This window comes from Lynx rufus, unplaced genomic scaffold (genome assembly GCF_022079265.1).
Source record: "Lynx rufus isolate CCGP_SWC_20201006 ecotype Redwood Valley unplaced genomic scaffold, mLynRuf1.p SCAF_1, whole genome shotgun sequence".
Lineage (NCBI taxonomy): Eukaryota > Metazoa > Chordata > Mammalia > Carnivora > Felidae > Lynx > Lynx rufus.
This window is the reverse complement of record NW_025814823.1, coordinates 11436351-11458933: the sequence shown is the minus strand read 5'-3', so window position 1 is coordinate 11458933 and position 22583 is coordinate 11436351. Positions and strand designations below refer to the sequence as shown.

At 38.9% G+C, this 22583-nt stretch overlaps 1 protein-coding gene across 3 annotated transcripts in view; it reads right to left on the bottom strand.

Annotated features, from left to right (window-relative positions):
- Positions 1-47: 47 nt before the first annotated feature.
- FRY (FRY microtubule binding protein) overlaps positions 48-22583 on the bottom strand; it is a 263906-nt gene continuing 241370 nt past the window's right edge. For all 3 annotated transcript variants that reach the window (XM_047078564.1, XM_047078572.1, XM_047078581.1), the window contains exons 58-61: positions 21108-21191; positions 10633-10743; positions 2085-2287; positions 48-1493 (exon numbers count right to left, since the gene is read on the bottom strand). In XM_047078564.1, coding sequence (XP_046934520.1) covers positions 1235-1493; positions 2085-2287; positions 10633-10743; positions 21108-21191 — 657 coding nt within the window. In that variant the 3' untranslated portion in view covers positions 48-1234. The remainder of the gene's footprint in view (positions 1494-2084; positions 2288-10632; positions 10744-21107; positions 21192-22583) is intronic.

The window sequence follows — 22583 nt, the reverse complement described above, 5'->3', positions numbered from 1 at the left end:
CAAAGGCAAAGATCTTCTAACCAGAAATAAAATCCATGGTCAATATGTATTTTGTCTTTTTTTTTTTTTTTTTAAGTCTAAAGGAAGTTCTGAATAGAAGATCAACCAAGATTACATCACAAAAACTTTAAATGTATTTACAGAGTGAATAAGTTACATAGATAAACTTTGAATATGTTTCTGATGTGCAACTGGTTTACATGCACACGTCTAACACTTGACAGCATTAAGTTTAAGGAGAAAAGTGAAGAATGGCCCTTTACATATATGTTACAAATAAAACATGACATCTCTTAAGTAACAAAGTGACAACTCATAGTTTATCTTTATGATTCTACTTCTGGCTATCCAAATGGATATTAAAATATGCATGCGTGACCGGTGAAAAGACTTGGAATTTGTAATGTGAATTTAACTTTTTTCTACAAAATGGCAAAGTTGGTTAAAATTAACACTCATCCTTTTGTAGTATAAATATGCTCATATAAGCAACCTTCTAGTAAAAAGCAGCCAAGACCTTTACAAAAAGGTCTGTCTGGACCATATTTGGTGCTAGGGTCCTAATCACAGACTCCTGCAAAGAGATCCAGGGCTTTCAGAAACAGTAGCCTAGCAACATAAGAAAGGTACTTCATAGCAGCTCCTTTTAGATACAGTAATTGTATTCAAATTACAGTGTATATTAAATTGTCCATTTACAATTCCCTCTTCACATACACAGGCTGTCAGCTTTTGACCGTCTTACAATTTTCAGTGGCCAGCTTCATTCTGCCTGTCCCTTCCTCAGCCCACCAAAAAAAGAAAAAAAGGAAAAAAAGAAAAAAGAATGTACAAGTTTTAGAATATAAAACATTTTTAGTGAAGAAAACATTGCACTTTTGCCAATCTAAAACTGTTTCTAGAAAGGAAGGTATTATTCAGTGTAGTCGGCTTTGGTATGCAATGGAAGTCACTTTCTTCAGTAGTGAGTTGCATCTGCTCAGTGAAATGATAACACCTTTGTGCCACACAGCATGATGGATGGAGTCTGTCCCAGAATGTTCTATGCTACCTTGGTTCTTATAGTATTGCTACACGTTGGACGTTCTGTCATCCTGTTTAGAAAAAGTCCTACAGGTAACAAGAGGGAGAACAGTCTGACCAAGCCTTCTGAAGGCTGAAAAGACACTGAATGACGTCACCCCAGCATGACAGCACCCCCAGCTTGGAACGCATGGGGGATGGGAGGCTCCTGTCAGAGACTAGTGCCAGAAACACTGGAGTCTGGAAGAAAAGCAGTGAGGACTCGGTAACTCTGGGCCCTGCGAATCATGTCCCGGATCTCCATGTTCAGCTCCATCAGCTTGGTGCAGATTTCGGTCAGGCTCTGATTAGACCCTACCAACGCGTAAGTACCCGTTTGTCCCAGAGTTTGATGACGGAAATAAATATTCAGTAGTGTCTGGACCTCATCATCAGAACTGCTTCCAAAGATGTCATTGGGCCACAGACTTCTGCAATTAAAAAACAGCACAGATTAGAGGCACTATTGATCACAAAGTTGGGAGGTTATTAGCCTCGGTAATATAAGAATATTACTTAAAAACACTAGCTTTGAGATATAATTCACATACTATACAATTCAAGCATCTAAAGCATACAACTCAATGTCTTTTAGTATATTCAGAGTTTTGCAAACATCACCATAACCAACTGTAGAATGTTACTGGTTTTGATGAAAATATCTAAAGCTTCTAACTATCGGAACGGAATTTGATTTGCTATAACATTCTGATTCTGACGAATGTGAAGATAGTATCCAAATGTAAGGGGACAAGGATATATTCAGATAATAGTTCTCAAAGTATAGTCCAACATAATCTGAAGTGTTTCAACATTTTTAGGGATGACCAAAAGGCGAAAAATAATGCCTAGACTTTAGACACACAAGTTCTAAAATCTGATATTTCTGGCATGGTAAAGAGCTGAGAAGGATGTGTATAAAATATCTGGATGTCCCTTCTGTAGTGATTCAGTCCCCCACCATGACAAAGTATTAGGCAAGGATTTCCTTTAACCATTTCTAAAAGCAATAGTAGAGTTACCTGCATTCCCTGATTTGCCGTAAAGCCTTGCCAAGTTCATTGTTCTTCAGGCACTCCAGCATGGACTGGATGGCCGCTTCGGTGGATGTGAAGGTTGGCTCAGACCATGCACCCTCTATATAGAGAGGGTCAGCTGCAATGGCCGCAGTGGCCTCCTTCAGGTTTTTCTTTAAGTCACTCAGTTCCCTGGACATATTTAGCAGCTGTTAAAAAAAAGTTATTTTTATTGTATATGATGCAAGCTGGATTTTGCATCCCTTAGAGAAGAAATCTTCATTGTATTAAGGTCTGGGTAAGCACAAGCTTAATATCTTGGTAAGCTAAAACAGGACAAATAAAATTACTACATGGGATGTGTAAGGGGTTGGATGCATTGGATAACTTTATGTATCAACCACTGGGATACTCTCCTTAGATGAAGGGTTAACATTTCCTTTAACATGTTTTCTATTTAAGTGGAAGGACAAACCCGGAGTTAAAATGCGTAAGACAATAGGCTTGGGTGGAGCTGGGTTCAAATGCCAATTCTGCACTTGCACTCTGGGAGCGTAGTCAAGTACATAGACTTATATGTGCTTCAGTTTTCTCATTTGTAAGACCGAAGACATTACCTGCCTCACAGGTAACTTTAAAGAGGAGACGATGTATATAAAATGCTTAGTATTAAGCATTTATGTGCCAAATAAATGTAGTCATAAACATAGATCTTGCTTGAAAAAGAATTTTTTCTCACTATTTGTATGCTATGGGAAAAGATGAAAGATACAATTTAAGGAAGAAAAATCTCAAGGTGATGTTAGTATTCATGTTACAGAGGTAAGAGATATTTTACCTCAAAACTTCTCTGTTGGTACCAGCGATCATAAAAAGAGAAACTACGTCACTTCTTCGTGCCCCCAAAATATACTATGGAAGTCAGCTGTTTTGTAATTTGATCTCAAGGGCATTTTAATGACTTGATGTGCACTTAAAGGTTTATTTTGTCCTTTGTAATGTAAGTTGATGATGTCTTCTTTGGAAAGTTGATGTATCCAACATTTTCATCTTTCTTCATTTCCAGCTAGCTCACAGGGCCAGAATTATTTGTCTTCGCACAGATGCCTATTAAATGCAACTACCTACTCCAGTACTAGGCTTAAAATTTACCGAGGTAATTCTTCTAAGTAAGATATCAGAGAAAGAGCTTGGGAAGACGGCAGAGTAGGGGGACCCTGAGCTCCCTTCCTCCAGGGACAGCCTGAGGCTACAACTTCATATAATGCAACACCCTCTGAAAACAACCTGAAGACCAGCAGAACAGCGTTTTCCCAGCTAAAGATGTAAAGAAAGGCTACATCGATAGGGTGGGAGGGGCAGAGACATGGTAAAGAACCAAACTCCAGGTGTGGCGATCCACAAGGAGGAAGGGTATCACAGGTGCAGAGCTCCCTGAGGAGTGAGGGGATCAAGCCCCACATCAGGCACGCCTTGTCCTGGGAGTCAAAATGGGGAAGATGAGCCCCCATACCATCCAGCTTTGAAAACCCCTGGGGCTCCAGAAGAGGGGGAGGACTATAGTAAACTGAGGTTCTGCTTTTAAAGGGCCAGCACACTATATCAATCATTCTGAGGCATTTCAGAGGCAGTAGTATTAAAAACATCTGGGCTATATATGGAGCAGATTTATTGACTAATTTTAGGGCATGTGTCAGACGGGCAGGGATTTATAGGAACTTCTTCTGGGAATAAAAGTGTTGGTTTCTTCCTCTCAAGTCTAGCCGGCCTGATGCTGGGGGTAGCCAGTTCTGCCAACCTCTACCACCGCTAGCTCTGCCATGGCAGGCAGGCCTCTCAGCCAGAAGGTACCAGGGGCTAACCCCCACTACCAGCAGATCTGTGGCACCTGTAGCCAGGCCCCTCAGCCAGCCTAGGTGGGGTCAGCCCTGCTCCCCAACATGCCTGCAGGAATCCTGGCCCAGTAACAAAGGCAGGCACGTACAGCCCACAGAGGAGACGCCCCTGGCGTGCCTGGTTCTCCTGACCAGGAGCATGTACTACAGGGCTCTGGAGGACACCTTTTATATAAGGCCACTAATTTCAAGATCTAATACAAGGAAACGGAGTTAGACAAAATGCGGAAAGAGGGAAATACGTTCCCAATGAAAGGACAATATAAAACCTGAGAAGTCCCAAACAGATGAGTAATCTACCTGATACAAGTTCAAAGGAATGGCCATAAAGATACTCACTAGACTTGAGGAGATGAACTCAGAATTTCAACAAAGGGAAAATATAAACAACCAGTCAGAGTTGGAAAATATAATAACTGAAATGAAAAATACAATAGAGGGAATTAAAAGCAATTAGAGGATGCAGAAGAATGGGTCACAATCTGGAAGAGTAATAGAGAGCATACAAGCTGAACCGCAAAAAGAAAACCAAATTTTAAAAAAATGAGGCTAAGTTAAGGGACCTTTGGACAACATCAGTTTTACTAACATTTGCATTATAGGGGTCAGAAGGAGAAGACAGGGGCAGATAAGTAATAACAGACAACTTCTCTAACCCTGAGAAGGAAATACTCCAGATCCAGGCCCAGAAGTACAGAGCGCCTCGAACACAATGAACCCAAGGAGGTCACATAATATTTAAAATGTCAAAAAATTAAAGAATCCTAAAAGCAGCAATAGGAAAGCAACTAGTTACACAGGAGGGAAGCCTCATCAGGTTATAAGCTGATTTCTTGGCAGGAATTTTGAATAGATCATGCCACTGCCTTTTGGCCTGCAAAGTGCTAAAAGGCAAAAGTCTATAACCCAAGAATACCCTACCTGGGAGCTTATTCAGAATTGAAGGAGACATGGAGTTTCCCAGATGAACATTAAAGGAGTCTATCCCCACTAAACCAGTCTTACATAAGGGACTTCTTTAAGCAAAGAAGAGTCCATAACTAGAAGAAATAATGAAAGGAAAAAATTTCACTGGTAAACCTATACTAAAGATGGTAGGTCATTTACTTAGCTAGTATGATGGCTAAAAGAAAAAACTAGTAAAATCCATTATATCTACAAAAATTAGGTGATACACAAAATAGATATAAAATATACATACGTAAAATGGGGTAGGGAATTAAAGATGTAGCTTTTAGAACATGTTTGAACTTCAACTTAAAACATATTGCTAGACACATCGGATGTTATATATGAACCTCATGGTAACCACAACCAGAAAGCATAACACTGAAGAAAAGAAAGCCATCAAAAGGCAAGGAAAGAGAAGACGAGAAGAGCTATAAAAATAACCAGAAAACAAGATACTACCTATGAGTACATACCTATCAATAATTGCTTTCAATGTAAATGTTCTAAATGTTCCAATCAAACCCCTAGAATGAATGAATATATAAAAAGAAAACAAGATCCACCTATATGCTGCGTACAAGAGACCGACTTCAGACCTAGAGACATACTTCACTGAAAGTGAAGGAATGGGAAAAATATTCCATGCAAATGCAAGTGGAAAAAAAAGCTGGGGTGGCAGTATTTATATCAGACAAAATAGACTTTGAAGTAAAGACTAACAAGAGACAAGGAAATCACATAAGGATAATCCAACAAGAAGATATAGCAATTGTAAATACCTATGTACCCAAGCCTAAGAGCACCTATATAGATAAAGCAAGTATTAACAGACATAAAGGGAGAAACTGACATTAATACATTAGTAGGGGAATTAAATACTCCTTTACATCAAGGGATAGATTATTCAGACAGAAAATCACAGCAGATTTGAGTGCCATAAGACTAGATGGATTTAGGATTTAACAGATATATACTGAACATTCTGCCCAGGAATAGAATACACATTCCTTTCAAGTGCACATGGAACACTCTCCAGGACAGATCACATGTTAGGCCAAAAAACAGATCTCAATAAATTTAAGTAGATACCATATCAAGCATCTTTTGTAATCACAATGGTATGAAAGTAGAAATCAGTTTAAAAAGTAATGGAAAAAAACACATGGAGCCTAAACAACATGCTATTAAACAATGGCTCAATTAAGAAATCAAAGAGAGAAAAATATCCCAAGACAAATGAATATGGAAACACAATGGTTCAAAATTGATAGGACTTAGCAATAGTATATATATATTTTTTATGTTTTATCTTTGAGAGAGAAAGAGAAACAGAGTGCAAGCCAGGGGAGGGGAAGAGAGAGAGAGAGGGAGACACAGAATCCAAAGCAGGCTCTAGGCTCTGAGCTGTCAGCACAGAGCCCCACATGGGGCTTGAACTCACAGACTGAGATCATGACCTGAGTCAAAGTCAGACACTTAACCGAGTCACCCAGGCCCCCTTGCAATAGGTTTTCCAAGAGGAAAATTTACAATGCTACAAGCCTACCTCAAGAAATAAGAAAAATCTTAATCTAACCTGACATCTAAAGGAACTAGAGAAAGAAGAACAAACAAAGCACTGTTAGTAGAAGAAAGGAAATGACAAAAGATCAGAGTAGAAATAAATGAAATGGAATCTAAAAAAATGGAAAAATGAAACTAAGAGTGGCTTACTAGAAAAGATAAAGACTGGGGCGCCTGGATGGCTCAGTTGGTTTAAACGTCCGACGCTTGGTTTTGGCTCAGGTTGTGATCTTGCAGTTCATGAGTTCAAGCCCCATGTCTGGCTATGTGCTAGTAGCAAGAAGCCTCCTTGGGATTTCTCTCCCCTTCTCTCTCTGCCCCTCCCTGGCTTGTGTGCATTCTCTCTCTCTCAAAATAAACATTAAAAAAATATGTTGAGTAATTCCTAGGAATAATCTTCCAAGACTGAATCAGGAATAGAAAATCTGAACAAATTGCTAGTAATGGAATTGAATAATCCCCAAACTCTCAGCAAACAAAAGTCCAGGACCAGATGGCTTCATGGGTGACTTCTACCAAACATGTAAAAAAATATTTAATACCTATCCTTCTCAAAGTATCCCAAAAGTTGAAGAGAAAGGAATGCTCTAATGCTATATATGTAAAAATTGTCAACAAAACATTTGCAAACAGAGTTCATCAATATATTAAAAGGAGCCATTTGCCATGATCAAGGGGATTTATCTCAGGGATATAGGGATGGTTCAATAGCTACAAATCAACCAATGTGACAAGCTACATTAACAAAATGAAAGATAAAAATTATATGATCTCAATAGATTAAAAAAAAGCATTTGACAAAATTCAGCATCCATTCATAAAAAAACCTCTTAAAGTGGGTATAGAGGGAACATACATCAATGTACTAGAGGTCATATATAACATACCTGTAGCTAACATCATACTCAACAGGGAAAAGCTGAAAGCTTTTCCTCTAAGATCAGGAACAAGCCAAGGATGCCCACTCTTGCCATTTTTATTCAATATAGTACTGGAAGTACTAGCTATAGCAATCAGACATGAAAAAGAAAGAAAAGGCATCCAGATTGGTAAGGAGTACATTAAACTGTCACTATTTGCAGATGTCGGGATACTATATATAGAAAACTCTAAACTCCACCAAAAAATGATTAGAATCAATGAATTCAGTAAAGTTGCAGGATACAAAATTAATATACAGAAATCTGTTACATTTCTGTACACTAATAGCCAACTATCAGAGAAATTAAGAAAAACAGTCCTATTTACAATTCCATGAAGAAGAATAGAATGCATAGGAATAAATTCAAGGAGGTAAAAGATCTGCACTCTGATAACCATAAGATGTTGATGGAAGAAGCTGAAGATGACACAAATGGAAAGATATAGCATGCTCACATATTGGAAGATTATTTTAAAAAGGTCAATACTACCCAAAGCATTCTACAGCTTTCGTGCAATTCCTGTGAAAATACCAATGGCATTTTTCATAGAACTAGAACAAATCCCAAAATTTATATGGAATCACAGAACCCCCAAAGCCAAAGCAATTGTGAGACAGGACAGCAAAGCTGGAGGTATCCCAATCCCAGACTTCAAACTATATTACAAAGGTATAGTAATCAAAGACAGTATGGTAGTGGAACAAAAAGACACACAGATGCTTGGAAAATAGAAGAGGGCCTAGATATAAATCCATAGTTACACAATTAATGGACAAGGCACAAATATATGATGGAGGAGAAAAAAATCTTTTCATGAAATGGTGTTGGAAAAATGAGACCACTTTTTAATACCATGTCCCAAAATAAAATGGATTAAAGATGGGCAGTATACTCTTGGGCCCTGGTCTTATCAATATTTTTTTGGATACATCTCTTCAGGCAAGAGCAACAAGCGCAAATAGAAACAAGCAGGATTATTGAAAAAAAAAAAAACTTAAAAAAAAAATAAAAAAAAAAAGAAGCAGGATTACATGCAACTAAAAAACTTTTTGTGCAGTAAAGGAATCCGTCAATAAAGTGAAAAAGCAACCTATTAAATGGGAGAAAGTATTTGCAAATGATGTATCTGATAAAGGATTAATCTCCAAAATACATTACCACTCATACAACCTGATGAAAAAATGGGCAGAGGACTTGAATAGGCACTTTTCCCAAAGACCTACAAATGGCCAACAGTCCAAGGAAAAGATGTTCAACATCACTAATCATCAGGGAAATGCAAATTGAAACCAAAACGAGGTACCCCTTCACACCAGTCAGAATGGCTAATATCCGAAAGATGAGCAGTAACAAGCGTTGGGGAGACTGGGGAAAGGAAGCCCTTGTGCACTGTTGGTGGGGATGTAAATTGGGGCAGCCACTGTGGAAAAACAGTATGGAAGTTCCTCAAAAAATTAAAAATAAAACTACCGTATGATCCACTTATTCCACTACTGGCTATCTTACCCAAAGAAAACAAAAACACTAATTAGAGGAGATAAATGTACCCCTTTGTTTATGGCAGGGTTATTTACAATAGCCAAGATAATGGAAGCACCCCAAGTGTCCATTGATAGATGAATATGTAAAGAAGACGTGGTACAAAGATACACACACATATACACACAATGGATAATTACACAGTCATAAAGACAATGAGATCTTGCCTTTGACAACATGGATGCATCTAGAGGGTATTATGCTAAGTAAGTCAGATGGGAAGAGATAAACACTATATGATTTCACTTACATGTGGAATCTAAAAAACAAAACAAAAAGGCAGAAACAGATTCAAATATAGAGAACAAACTTGTGGTTGCCAGAGGGGAGAAGGGTTGGGGACTGGGTGAAAGATGTGAAGGGGATTAAGAGGTACAAAGTTCCAGTTGTAAAATAAGTCACAGGGATGAAAAGTACAGCGTAGAGTAAATAATATTATAATAACTTTGGTAACTACACTTACTGGGGTGGCATTCCCTAATGTATATAAATGTGGAATCAGGATGTTGTATGTGTAAAACTAATATAATATTGTATGTCAAGTATACTTTAATTAAAAAAAGATATTAGAGAATTTTATGTGTATAATTTTTAAGTTTGCAAGTCAGTATCTTAATTATTTTAAATCTAGGGATGTCTTATATACTGTGTGTATGTATGTAGCATTTAAAACTTACCTAGATTTAAAATAACTGAGGAGAAATCACTTTAAATTTACTAGATTTAAATAATTAGGCAAAACATATATACACATGGTATGAACACTTAATTTCTTAATCTAAGTGAAACTTAAATTGCTTTGTAAATATAGAAAATGGCATCAGTCACATTTGCATGTGCATTAGTTTTTGAGCATAGATGGACTCTAAGGATCCTGTTAGTATTTGCTAGAATAGTAGTAAGAGCCAACTTTATCTTGACAACATGTCCTATAATTTGTATCAACTGTGTTCTCTTTTATCTAATAATCTGCAACGCTGTGGAGGAAACCTGTTTGTTTCCTACCCCTCCCTTGAAATTGGCCTTTGGAAGTATCCTTAAAAACTACCCATTTTCCTTTCATCACTGGCATTTGTGTTTCTCCTCCTCTCGCCTCCTCCGATGTGCGGTTTCCTGGGCTCCCTCCTCCCCTCACCACTCTTGGTAGGATGGTTTCATAGACTCCTGGCTGTTCACTGGTGCCCAGCACATCTGTACCTTTAGTCCACCACATCTCTCCTCCGACCTCAGCTCCTCACATTTAACTGCCTGCGAGATGTGGTTAAGCCTGGGCATGGTCTACTGGGGGAGAAGTCGTCTCTGACCCATAGGTGTGGATGCACTGTGGACTCAGTCCTCTTTATCCCTGTCTCAGAGGTGGCAGGTACAAAAAGCTAAATCTCAAGAAGAAAAACCACAATACCGGGAACGTTTTTAAGTATCGATGTCCAGAACACCAGGGCCAGGACGAGGGTGGGCCAAGTGAGGCCTTTCGGCACAGCATCGGGGAGGCCCTCGCTCTCAGGGTCGTCCTTCAATTTTGAGCCGAGGCTTGTCGCTTGCCTCACCCCAGTCCTGGTGCTGCTAGATCAATTATGTGGGAATCCAATCGCTCGGACAGTTATAAGTGGGATGGGAGGAGAGAAGAAAAGGAAAGGAATGATTTGCATGGTAGGACTTGGGGTCGGGAGGTGTGTGGCTCACCTCTGGCATGGAGCTGACTTCGTGCACCTGGCCGATGAGCTTACAGTAGGACTGAAAGAGCAGCAGCAGCTGGAAGTGCAGCTTATATAATCTCTGACACAGTTCCAATTGCTAGAGAGAGAGTTTGCACGGGAAGAAGTCGTTATTAAAGATCACTCTTGTATAGCAAGTGAAGTCTCAGGGTAGAAAAACATGTTTTTCTCTCTAAATCAAGGAAACATAACTAGCTGTTCTTACTCCAGATGAAACAGAACAATAGAATCCAGTCAATAAATATCAGTGAGAAAAATCACAATATGATATAGAATCGTTCCTGGAAGTTGACCAATTAGAGAGGAGTAGTAGCTATAAAGGGACTCCGTGAATCGCCACATTCCCGTATATTTGCCAGTTATGCATCTACAAATTACGACCACGGTCATCTTCATTGTGGTTGTCTTAATTTTTATAAGCTAAAATTGTTTGAAAAATTTTTTATTCAAGGGAAATTTAATTTTTCAATTGAAGACATTTTTCAATTTTTATTGAAAAGCAAAACATTAAGTCATTCTAGGTGTTAAATTTATAAATCCAGCAGTTTGGGAGGTTACTCCATGAGACAATTGTGGCGGCCTTTTTGGGTGTAGACGCTCATCTTAAAGCCTGTGTAAACACAGCAGGCAGTCATATGTTCCTCTAAGGTGGTGTATCTGTTTTATTGACAGTGCTTCTACTCGGTGCTCAATAAATGTTTGTTGAATTACAGAGATAGAAAGGGGCTACAAGTGCTTCCAAAAAGGAGAAATTAAGTACACATTCAAAACTCTCTGTGGAAAGAACATCAAAAACTAGTCCTCTAAAATGGCCCTTGAGCCCTATAGATACCTCTGGAATTTAAAATGTTTTCATTATATGGCTTATGTATACCATGAGGGAAAAGTACATCTTGAGTAATTCCAACACCAACGATCATACTACTCTTTGAGCCGTATCTGCTTGCAATGGCCTCTACACTTCGCCTGTTTTATTTGAAGAATGAGTTAGCTCCTAGGTGGTGGATGTGGATTCTGTGAAAGGAAAAGTGCAGCCTTCATGAGATAGAATTTCATGGCTCAGCAGGCACCAGTGAAATATGTGGCTTCAACTAAACATGTCACTGTTCAGTTTTCAAATGTGGTTAAGTAAGGATAAATAGGCCCTTTCTTTTGCTAATAGTCATAAAGAACTCAGAATGGAGAGCTTCTGAGGTCATTTAAAATTGTTCCCCCAAATGAGTTGAGGGAGAGAAATTATAAGAATTTAAATTTAGGCTTTAAGAAGATATCCTATAGTGTTAACAGACTTTTGATCCTAATTGTTAAAAGTTACCAAAATCATGCTAAGGCTATAGTGAATGAAGTTTTCTTTCTCTTGTCCTTTCCCTGGCCCCTGGGGGAAAAGAACCATTCTAGATTTAGGTTTAGACTTATTTGATCTCTCGGTGCTGATAGTGAACATAAGTTTAACGAAGTAGCTACACTCACACATTTAACCCAAATTAGATCTTTGGTTGTTTCAGTAAAGCATTTTGCTTTTTGATCACTTAAACCTTTCTTTATGGAAGTTTGTTAAAATCTGATATAAAAGATAACTGCCAGAGTCTTGCAGATAAATAAAGTATTGTTTAAATCATCACCTTCACAATTTAGGGTGAAACCTAGCTATGAAAACTCTGTCCTCTGTAAGTGTAAGATAATGCTGGTTATTACTCAAAATATCCCACTGATAGTATGAGAATTCATAGCAACTTAAGTTTCTACTTTGGGACAAAAGCAGCCCAGAATGCTACTAATTCACTGCACGTCTTAGTCTACCAAATAAAATAAAATGAAACGCAAAGGGGAAAACATGCTAAGAGATATAACAGTAACAGTAAAAATAAGATTTGTTATGGGTCCATGCCTAAAATGGACAAAGAGTATGAAAGAAAGTTAACTTACTGCAAGAGATTCCATTTGCTACACAGCAAGCATGGCACAGGAAACAAAGGAAAGGAAAGAAAGTACAGGGTCAGTGTAATGCATGCAACGAAAAGCATGGCCCTCTTCCAAGAGCAGAACCGTCAGCATAAGTATTAGCATTGCTTGCCCAAACTTGATAAACGGTTGCACATCTTGTACCCATTCAACATGCACAGCGGCCCAGTTAAAAAGAAGCTTGAATGGGAAACATGTCACTGAAAAATATAATTCGTAATCATTTAGATCCTCTGATTAGTTGGTTTAGGTTTTGTCAGTCTTGGACACTAGAAGTGCAAACTTTTATTGCTTGAAGGTTTTAGTGTTTAACTGTAAATAATATGCGAACATAGTAAAACTGTGAGGAGACCAACTGAGTAACTCGAAAGAACTGTAGCCCAAACAAATTATGCTATTGCTAACTATCGGTTAAGGTAGAGTCTTTAATCTGTTTGGTTTCTTATCTGCTCAACTATGACTATCCAGTTAACATAGAATATAATTAACCATCTAAGTGGCATTTTCTTTAGATTCAGCTCACCTTCCTCATTAAGAATATTTTATAGGACTGCTAGATGTAGTCATTTCAAAGGAATAAATCTAGTCTGTATAATCTCAAACAAGAGTGAGATATGACAAATAATTTTCTTGTATTTCATTTCTTATAATTTTATCAATTTTTAAAAGTAATCTAGAACTGATGGGTAGTTTAGCATATAAATTTGTAACTGGGCCATGTTCCATTATGGCTTCCATTTTTTGGTGTCATCATCTCATAACCATAGACGTGGCTTTAAGGAAAGTGTGAGTGTGTGGAAAGATAACCAGAATCTGACAGAATACTAAAAAAAATGTCCATTCCTAATTATGTATCAACATATCTGGTTCTGGATTTTCAGAATATTTAAAGACATATCTAACTCAGTTTCTAATCCTTGATAGGAAAAACCACTTATTTTAAAGCTCTTTCTAAAAAAAAAAAATCTCTGGGTTGTTACCAGTTTAATGTATTATATTCAATATAAGGTACCATATACACAAAAGATAAAACTATCAAATTATTAGTATCTTCAAACATAAAGCCTCACCATTACCAACCACCTCCAACTCCATCCTCTGCTCTCTGAGGGTCTTTTCTTGCCTCACCTGTTACTCATATTGTGTAAGTTACATACACTGATGACTACTGTGTTTATTGAGTAGTTTTTTGGACCTTGGCCATGAATATCTTTTAAAGCTTTGAAAGATAAATATGTTGAAGCCTGTGATATAGATTACACAGCCTGAGGTATTTACTGTTTTCAAGAAAACTTCATGCCTAGATGTTTTTATAACCAAACCTTAAGTACTGAAAAATGTGCTATCTTTTCACTGTTTTCCAAAACAAGGTTGTAATCCAAGAAAGTCATCAAATCAGTTAAAGCAGAATGTCCTCTATTCAATAAAGGCAAATGAGCCTTTTTGACTTCAGCTTGGTGCTGAGGAATTTCATTGTCAATCAGTTCCTCCCACTCAGCTCTCAGGGCACAAAACTGTATTTCTTGGGGGATGGCCAACTTGACACACAGCAGTTCTCGGGGTCTGTCTTAAAGTCTCCTTTTTAGGTAGGCTGGTGCAAGCTGCCTTGATATTTATTATCTCAGAGTCCTTTCCTAGGCCACAGGCTGGGGCCTCGTTTGCATTTCGAGCTCTCAAAAAGTTAGTGAAAAATGCCTTTCTGGGGGGTGATTTTATGGAAAATGTTAAAACCTTTTATCTCTCCTGTGCTAATATTTTCCTGTATTCAGGTTTTAAAAATAATCCCCTCATAAGTCTTTATGAACGTATTTATGTTTGGGTGACTTAAGATTCCTTTTGAAACTGTTATGGGAACGTCACCATTTTATTTGGTCAGAAGGATTTTCTTCAAGCTCCACTCCTGCACTCCTAATATCACTTGATTTATAAATTGGAGTTAGAGGTAGGTTTTCTCAAAATGAGGAAAAAAAGGCCAAGAAACCAGGATGTTCAGAACTGATCACAGGCAGTGTAGCTTAAAAGCCCAGAATAATCTGGTTTGTTGTTCATTAACAGTAGCATAGCCATTCTTGTTTCTCTGTACTCTGCTCTGAAATGAGTTCTATGCTTATAATGTAGCCCGGCAGGTAAAAACCTGAGAAATTTTCACCATGACAAAAGATGAGCCACAGTGTAATGTAATAGCTATTATTTTCATCATATTTAATCTCTGAAAGCCACTGGTTTAAATTAAATGGGATAAAATTTAGACCATCTAGCCTCATGTGGCAGCTTTCTTAACTCAGATGCATCTAATCTCCTAAGTAGGTATAAACAATATGTATTCGTCTATTGCTCATATCACTTGCGTCTGGCACACTGATGTATTATGTTTGTTGAGCAGCTTTTTGGACCTTGGCCATAAATACCTTTTAAAGCTTTGAAAGACCAATACCTTTAAGCCTATGATACAGATTACACAGCCTGAGGTATTTACTATTAAAAAAATATTTTTTAAGTTTTATTTATTTATTTATTTATTTATTTATTTAGAGTGCACATAAGTGGGGTAGGGGCATAGAGAGAGGGAGAAAGAGAATCTCAAGCAGGCTCCACGCTGTCAGCACAGAGCCCAAAGTAGGGCCTGATCTCACAAACCGTGAGATCATGATCTGAGCCTAAATCAAGAGTCGGATGTCTAACTGGCTGAGCCCCCCAGGCACCCCTGGTATTTACTATTTTTAAGAAAAATTTAACTTCAGCAGACATTTCCTTTCAGTCAACACAGGAAAAAGGATTCCTTACAGAAGAGTAACTGACTCTATCTGAAGGATGATGTTTAATAAGTTAGCTGCAGAAACTGTCACCTGTCTTGTTCAATTTGTACAAGAACAGAGGTTTCAGGCTTCTCATTCATAGATTATACAGGGACAAGTAGTATATAAATGAGAGAGATACTGCCCATAAAGATCCTAGTAATTGGAATGATGGTTTGAATATAAGATGAAATGTAGTAGGGCTAAATGTAAATCATTGTCCTAGAGTCCAAAGAGTCAAATGTTCAAGTAGTGCTGAGAAATGCCTGTTGAATTGGGAGTGTGCCAACTAAAATCACCTATAACAAGTGAAATGGAAACATCTCCAGCTTTGTAGTACCTGGGACGTGAGCCGTATTCGTTAATTGTATGGCTAAGACCCACGCTGCTGCCTGGAGCCCTTGGAGCTGAGGGTCTCCTCCTTGGCCCACACTTCTGTTAATTTCAACTACCTAGTGGTAGCCATGCCCGATGACTTCCACGGGAAATGGAGAAGTCAGTGGAAACCCAAATTCTTAATCAGAAGTGCTGTTTTGGGTCATGAAGAGATGTGTCCCTCCTTTTGCTCAGGCTGAGAAAACACTGGTAAAGCAGTGTCTGCAGATGAGTGAAACTGCTCTCATGAGACACACGGAGATCATACTCCTTGTCTTATGTTCTACTCAGTGAGTACTGTGCGTTATTCGCAGAGAATGGCTATTATAATCTCCCAGAAGCCTAAATCATTTATTAATCATGCCTGTCTTTTAAAATAAGCCTTCCCTCAAAAATACTTCCCCAACATTACAAATGCTGTTTTTTTTTTTTTTTTTAAGAAACTGTTTTGTTTCATACACGCACTGAGAGCATGTACAGTACCTCTAATATATGCCCAAGCGAGCAGGTTCAGCAGACGGGCACTTGAATCTTGTGTATGTAAAAATGCTTCTCACACAGGCAAAGAGTAACACTCTCAAATGGGGGCTAATGGGTACTGCATTTTTCCTGAAACACACAGCCCTATTTATCTAGCTCTCAGTTCCCTACTTGGGGGCCTGACGTACAGAGACACATTTCTCTTACAAGAAAAACAGCAGTGCAAGCATCATGATGGTTGGCACCTGGCTCTTGCCTTCAGGGTTAGGAAGTCACTGTGCAGTGGGAATGTGGAGGAAGGCAGACCAGAGAGGCAGCTGGTTTCTGCCCAAGCTCACTGCCGCCACGAAAGAAGGCAGGCCTAGTGTTGCTGGTTCTTCCTTTTTAGAGACGGCATTCTGTTGTAAGTGTATGTGTATGTGTGAACAATTTTAATTTTTTAATGTCAGGCCAATTCAGAAAATATCGTACAAGCTTAATACGTCTGTGAATTGGGTGACAGTGCACAGGCCACCAGTGTAAACTTTCTGCATTATTTTGAGTCTGGAACTTCATGTCAGGAATAAAAGAGAAACTGGAAAGTAAATATTAAATATCCAGCAAGGAGCTGTATTCTCTTCTATAAACCATTCCACGGCGATGTCTCACTTCTGTCGCCTGTTAGGAATGAGCAGAAATCAGCTTGTGCAAAGACCAGACCAGACTTGGGTAGGGCTTGGGGGCGGGAAGACTTTATATGCCTGTGTGTATACTGTCTCCATCTCTAGCAGACTGACATCTCTGAGAGCTCAACTCAGAGCTTTAAGTTTAGTAAGGCAAGTACTAATCCTTCCATCAAGTACAGACTTTACTGAAACAGAAACACTCATGTAATAATCACTGGCATGTTTGTTCCACTATTTACATTCAGACACAGATTCTGTGAATCACAAGGTCACTTCCCATCCCCATTCCACTTGTCTCCGTGCAAATGGTGCTCAGAATAACTGGCAACATCAAACTGTTCCAGAAGACAGGGAATCTGACTGAACAAGAGAGTTGGAGAGAATCACTTGAGGTTAGGTAAAGCTGTGTTCTGAGGTCAAACATTTGTTGGGTTTTGCTTGGGGACGGAAGACAAATGGTAGCTGTACTTAGCAACTCTGGACATAAGATCATTATTTCAAGGGGGTGACCCCATCATCTGTCCTCAAGGCCCACCTTTAGTAGCATGTAAAGACTTTTCCCCAATTTGCCCTCATAGCCCATTTTCAGCCCTGCATGAGTGTTATCTGCAATAGGAACACAGTTGTCCTCATTTTTACACTCCCCACGGTGCCTAGCCATACCTCACTTTCAGCAGTGGTTCAGGTAAGGTGGGTGGGACTAGAGAATATGCGGTTTAAGCTGCATTTCCAGTGGCCAAACTACATCCAGGGTCTACTAACAAAACAGAGAATTTAGCAAAGCATCCTGAGGATTTAAATAAATCACCCAGCCTTGACTGATTCAGAGAGCACTCTCTCTGGTAGATGGTATACAATTGGTCTTCCAGACCAGCTTTGTCCTCAGAATTGTCACATACAAAGGACCAAAGGCATCTTCTTCAGGACATTTGTTCATTGTCTGAATTCTCTGGTCATGAGCGTGTCCACACATTATGCAGGGCAATTCTAATGCACTGAGCTAATACCAGCAATGGGAAGAGAGCCAAGCTGGTTTTGCAAAAATGCTGGAAACATCAGACTCAGAATTTGGCCTTCTGTTGACCTTTTCCTATAAGCCCACTCACATCCCTTCTGGTATTTCATACAGGTACCTAAAACCACACGGACATTTAGACAGATGCTGGAAATTGTCCTTTAGACTTTTCTGTGTGTATGTTTTTACCTTTAAACTAATCTGGCCTATAGAGGTAGCCTCTCAACTTCAACTTTCTTACCTGCAAAATTGGAAAAACCCTTCAGAGACTGTTGGAATAGATCAAATTAGATTATAGATGTACAGTGTGTGAAAACTATTAGTTTCTTTCCATCCTTGTATTCTCAAGCCTTATTATAATACTAACAGAGTTGCCACAAAGAAATACAGGAATGAAGAAATGAAGTCTCAAAACAAGAAAAGGGAAGGGAGGAAACAAGGACTATAATACAGAAGCACAGAAAGAGTTGGATGAAGAGGAAATGAAAAAGAATAAATGGGCAAGAAGGAAGAAGACTATGCAAAAACAACAGAAATCTCCCTTTGAGGGATGTGAGAAAAAATGGGGTGTGGGGAAGGAGCAACTGAACAAAATAACAGAAATAAACTACAATTTCAACAGAAATACACGTTTGAAAACTGAAATGTTTGGGAAATAGGATAATTTAACCAGAAGTCCTATGTTTTTAGACTTAACCAGGAAGCTGTAAACAAATGAACAAATATTTTTTTTAACCCTTGTTTGTAAAAAATCTGCAGTGTATTAATACATTTTCCTGATTGAGATTTGATTATAGAGAAGATAACAGAATTACATGATTGAGGGTAAATGTTTAGATAACTGTGTTTATATTCTATACAAACTATATATTGAACGGGACTAGGTTTTTGCTAACCATAAGTCATAACCTGGTAACTTATCTCTGGACTGGATTAATTAATGTTTATTTGAGAGAGAAAGAGAAAGCACGAGTGTGGGAGGGCCAGAGAGAGAGGGAGAGAGAGAATCCCAAGCAGGCTCCATGCTGTGAGTGTAGAGCCCCATGTAGGGCTTTGTCTCACGAACCGTGAGATCATAACCTGAGCTGAAATCAAGAATTGGACACTTAACTGACTGAGCCACCCGGGTGCCCCAGGGCTGAATTTATTTTAACAGCAGAGTATAGTGGAGGGAGGATTGGGCCTGGAATCAGAAGGCATGGGTGCCACTGGATGGCTAAAAAATCTGTAACATAGGCAATATATATCATATAATGTATTTTAACATATAGCTTCTTCTGGGGTATGCTCATGACACGGGTTATTTGGTGAAAATCCGAGTTACAGTCCTTCGAGGCAGCGCATCACAGCTGCATATAAAGGCACTGATGGAAAAGGCTAGAGTTTGTTGTATTTTGAACTGCACATTCAACTCTGCATTGCTCAGGGTAGACATCTCACATGATGTCGTCAAACCCGTATTTTAAAAATGTAATATAGATAAACCATTTGTTGTATACATTTGCCCATTTCCAGATGTTGTGGCCAGGCCATGTTTTTGCCCATTGCTTATTAACGGTGAAGCCTTGGACAAGTCCAGCTTGGTTTCCTCATCTATAGAAAGGGGCTGGTACCACCCGCCCCGCCTGCCATGCCCAGGAAGGTCAATGACTTCAAGGATACGAAAGTTTTCTGGAAGACACAATGTGAAATATAAATGTGTCCTCGAGGAGGGCAGCGATGTGGAAATGCAACCCACCCTTCAAAACCCTTTCTAGATATTTCTCAGTCTTGTAGTTTGCTTGTTCCATCTCTCACCTCTTCACTAACACTTAGAAAGGGGCTCACCTAAGAACTCCCCATGACAGGACCGCAAACTTATTGAACAACTACCAAACTGAAATTGATCCACTGATATTCTGTGGAAAATTTTTACTCCTCAATTTTTTTTTTTTTTTACACTTCAGTATAGCACTGTTTGTAACACAGGAAGATGATTTCTCATCCTCTGAAGGGTGCACAATCCAAAATGCTTCTCCAATAGTGATGATGTCATTCTAGGGTAGCACCTCTGCCTGACTGGAAGGTAGCCTCCTCACTTGACTTCCCTAATCTACTCTTGAGCACTTCAGTCTGTTTCCACAGTAGAGTGTGAGAGCCTGAATCTACTCATAACCACATTTCAATTGCCTGCCATAGCTGTTAAGATAAACACCCAAGCCCTGCACAGTCTGGCTTCTGCCAGCTTCTCCAGACTCTTCTCAAACTTTTCTCCAAGTCGCTTTCTGCACTTGTAGCAGACTCTCTTCAGTTCTTGCAAAGGGCCAGGTCCCTTCCTGCCTCAGGGCCTTTGCACAGGCTCTCTACACATTCCCCTTTACTTGACTATCTCTAGCTCATATTTGAGATCTTCACTTAGATGACACTTTCATAGAGAAGTCTTCTCAGAACTACCCTCCCCATTTGATCAGATTCCTTTCCATAGCTTACAGTTCTTTCCTTAATAGCAGTTACTGCCGTTTGCACCTAGATGAGTTTTTGATTCATGTCTGTCTCCCTGACAAGATCGGAGGCTCCACAAGGGCACAGGCTTGTCTGTTGTTCATTATTGTATCCACCATATGGACCCCATAGGCGGCACTTAGTACATAACTGCAGAATGAATGATTTTAATCCATTCATAATCTTCCGCCCCATTTCTTTGACAATACAGCATACATTTACAAGCCAGCTGGTCTGAGGTGTGTTACTTAAAGCAACTCTAAATGAGAAAAAACCATCTGTTTTAGAGTGATGGCTGAAAGGTCAACAAAGACTTCCTTCCCTGAAGAAACTGAGCGATTCAGTGAAGAACGAATGAAATTTTGTTTTATATTCTAAATGAAGAACAGATTTATTAGGAAATGATTAGTATAGTTAAATGATGTCCAGCAAAAAGATCACTTTTATACCTCTGCTTTTCCAAAAAGAAGACTCCCCCCACAAATCTCATCAACACACAGTCATGCTTGGCTTGAACATCATTGTGTCTTACGCTACTGGCTTCTTGTGAATGTATGGGATGACCCCATTGTGCATCTTCCTTTCTTGTGCTCTACGCTTCTTGGGTGGGTCAAGATCAACGCAGGGTGTCAGAGCATGGAAAAGATAAATTCTAACAGGTTTTTATTACCTTTTCTTCCGAGTCCCCTGGTTGACAGGTAATTACTCCATCTCTTGATCCTCCTGCAAATGTTGCCTTACAATTTGCGAGCCACTGTTGTTAGAAAGAGATATAGACAGAGGTAAAATCAGTGATGCCCTGAAAACATTTTTGTCATCACTCCTGACAGGGAAAATCGACTCAGCTTCTAATCATGGTAAAATAAAATTTTGCTGCAATAACTTTTTGAAAGTATTTTTTTCTGGTTGAAGATGAACTATTTGAGATTAAAATATCTGTTCATATGGGTTCAGTGAGCTCACTTAAAAATATAATTTGAACATTGTGGTATATCGTTCCTGGAGAATGGTTTCATCGGACCACTCCTAGTTTGTGTATCATTTTGAAAAAATCATATACAGTTAGAAACCTTTCATACGATTGAGATTTGGAGATAAAAACCAATACTTCCTCACAGGACGGGTGGTACTGGACCATGAAACCCGACTCATGACCCACCTACCTCTCTGTTACATTGGGTGGCTTCTCTGGGGGCAGGTCTGCTTCAATGTAAGAAAGGCTATTATAATAATAGCTCAGCTATTTAGAGATGCTACCAGCCTTAAGTACCTGGGATGGTAACCAATACAGATGTGAGAAGGAACCTCTGGACACAAAACAATAAGGACTGAAGAACTGAAACTTGCATCTGACATCAAAAGATTGGTTTGTTCACCAAGAAGGATGGAAGGATTACTTTTATTAACTGATGATGGAGAAAATGGGAAACAATGACCATTAAGGAGCCACAGGAGTAAAAGATAATGGGAATTATTATTGCAGAGCGTTAGAACTCTTGCCCTTGGACAGATCGTGAAAAGATTAATAACAAGAGCAACAAACATAAAACAAGTAACTTTGTGATGAATATCTTCTATGTATGAGGCACTGTGCTAGGCAGTTTACATATGTTATTTCTATTTAAAAGGCAATAAACATTGTGTTGTGTTTGAGGGCATGGACTTTGGAATCCCATAGACCTGGATTTCAAAACCGATTTTCTACCTGAGCTACTGAGGATAATCATAGCAACTCCCAGGGTAGTTATGAGTATTACATGATTCAATTTAAGAAATTTAACTCTTATCAGGTATTTGGACACGTAGAAGGGACTCACGAGATGATAGGTGCTACAACTATTACGATTATTATACCCTTACAACAATTCTGCAAATTAATGGTTATCATCACTGTCTTACAGATGATGAATCTGAGATGAGGAGGTAAGTAATTTATCCCAGGTCACTAACCCTTAAGTAGCTGATATGTGATTTGAACCCACGTCCATCTGATTTCAAAATCCATGCCTTTCCTGTTGTGCCTGGCATATTATAAGAAGCGTCCCACAGTCATTACACACAATTGCTTGTCAGAAGTCAGGGGTTCCGCATGTCTGATGGAGGTTTCTGGATCACTTCTGTTCCTAACATTTTACGGTCTAGATCA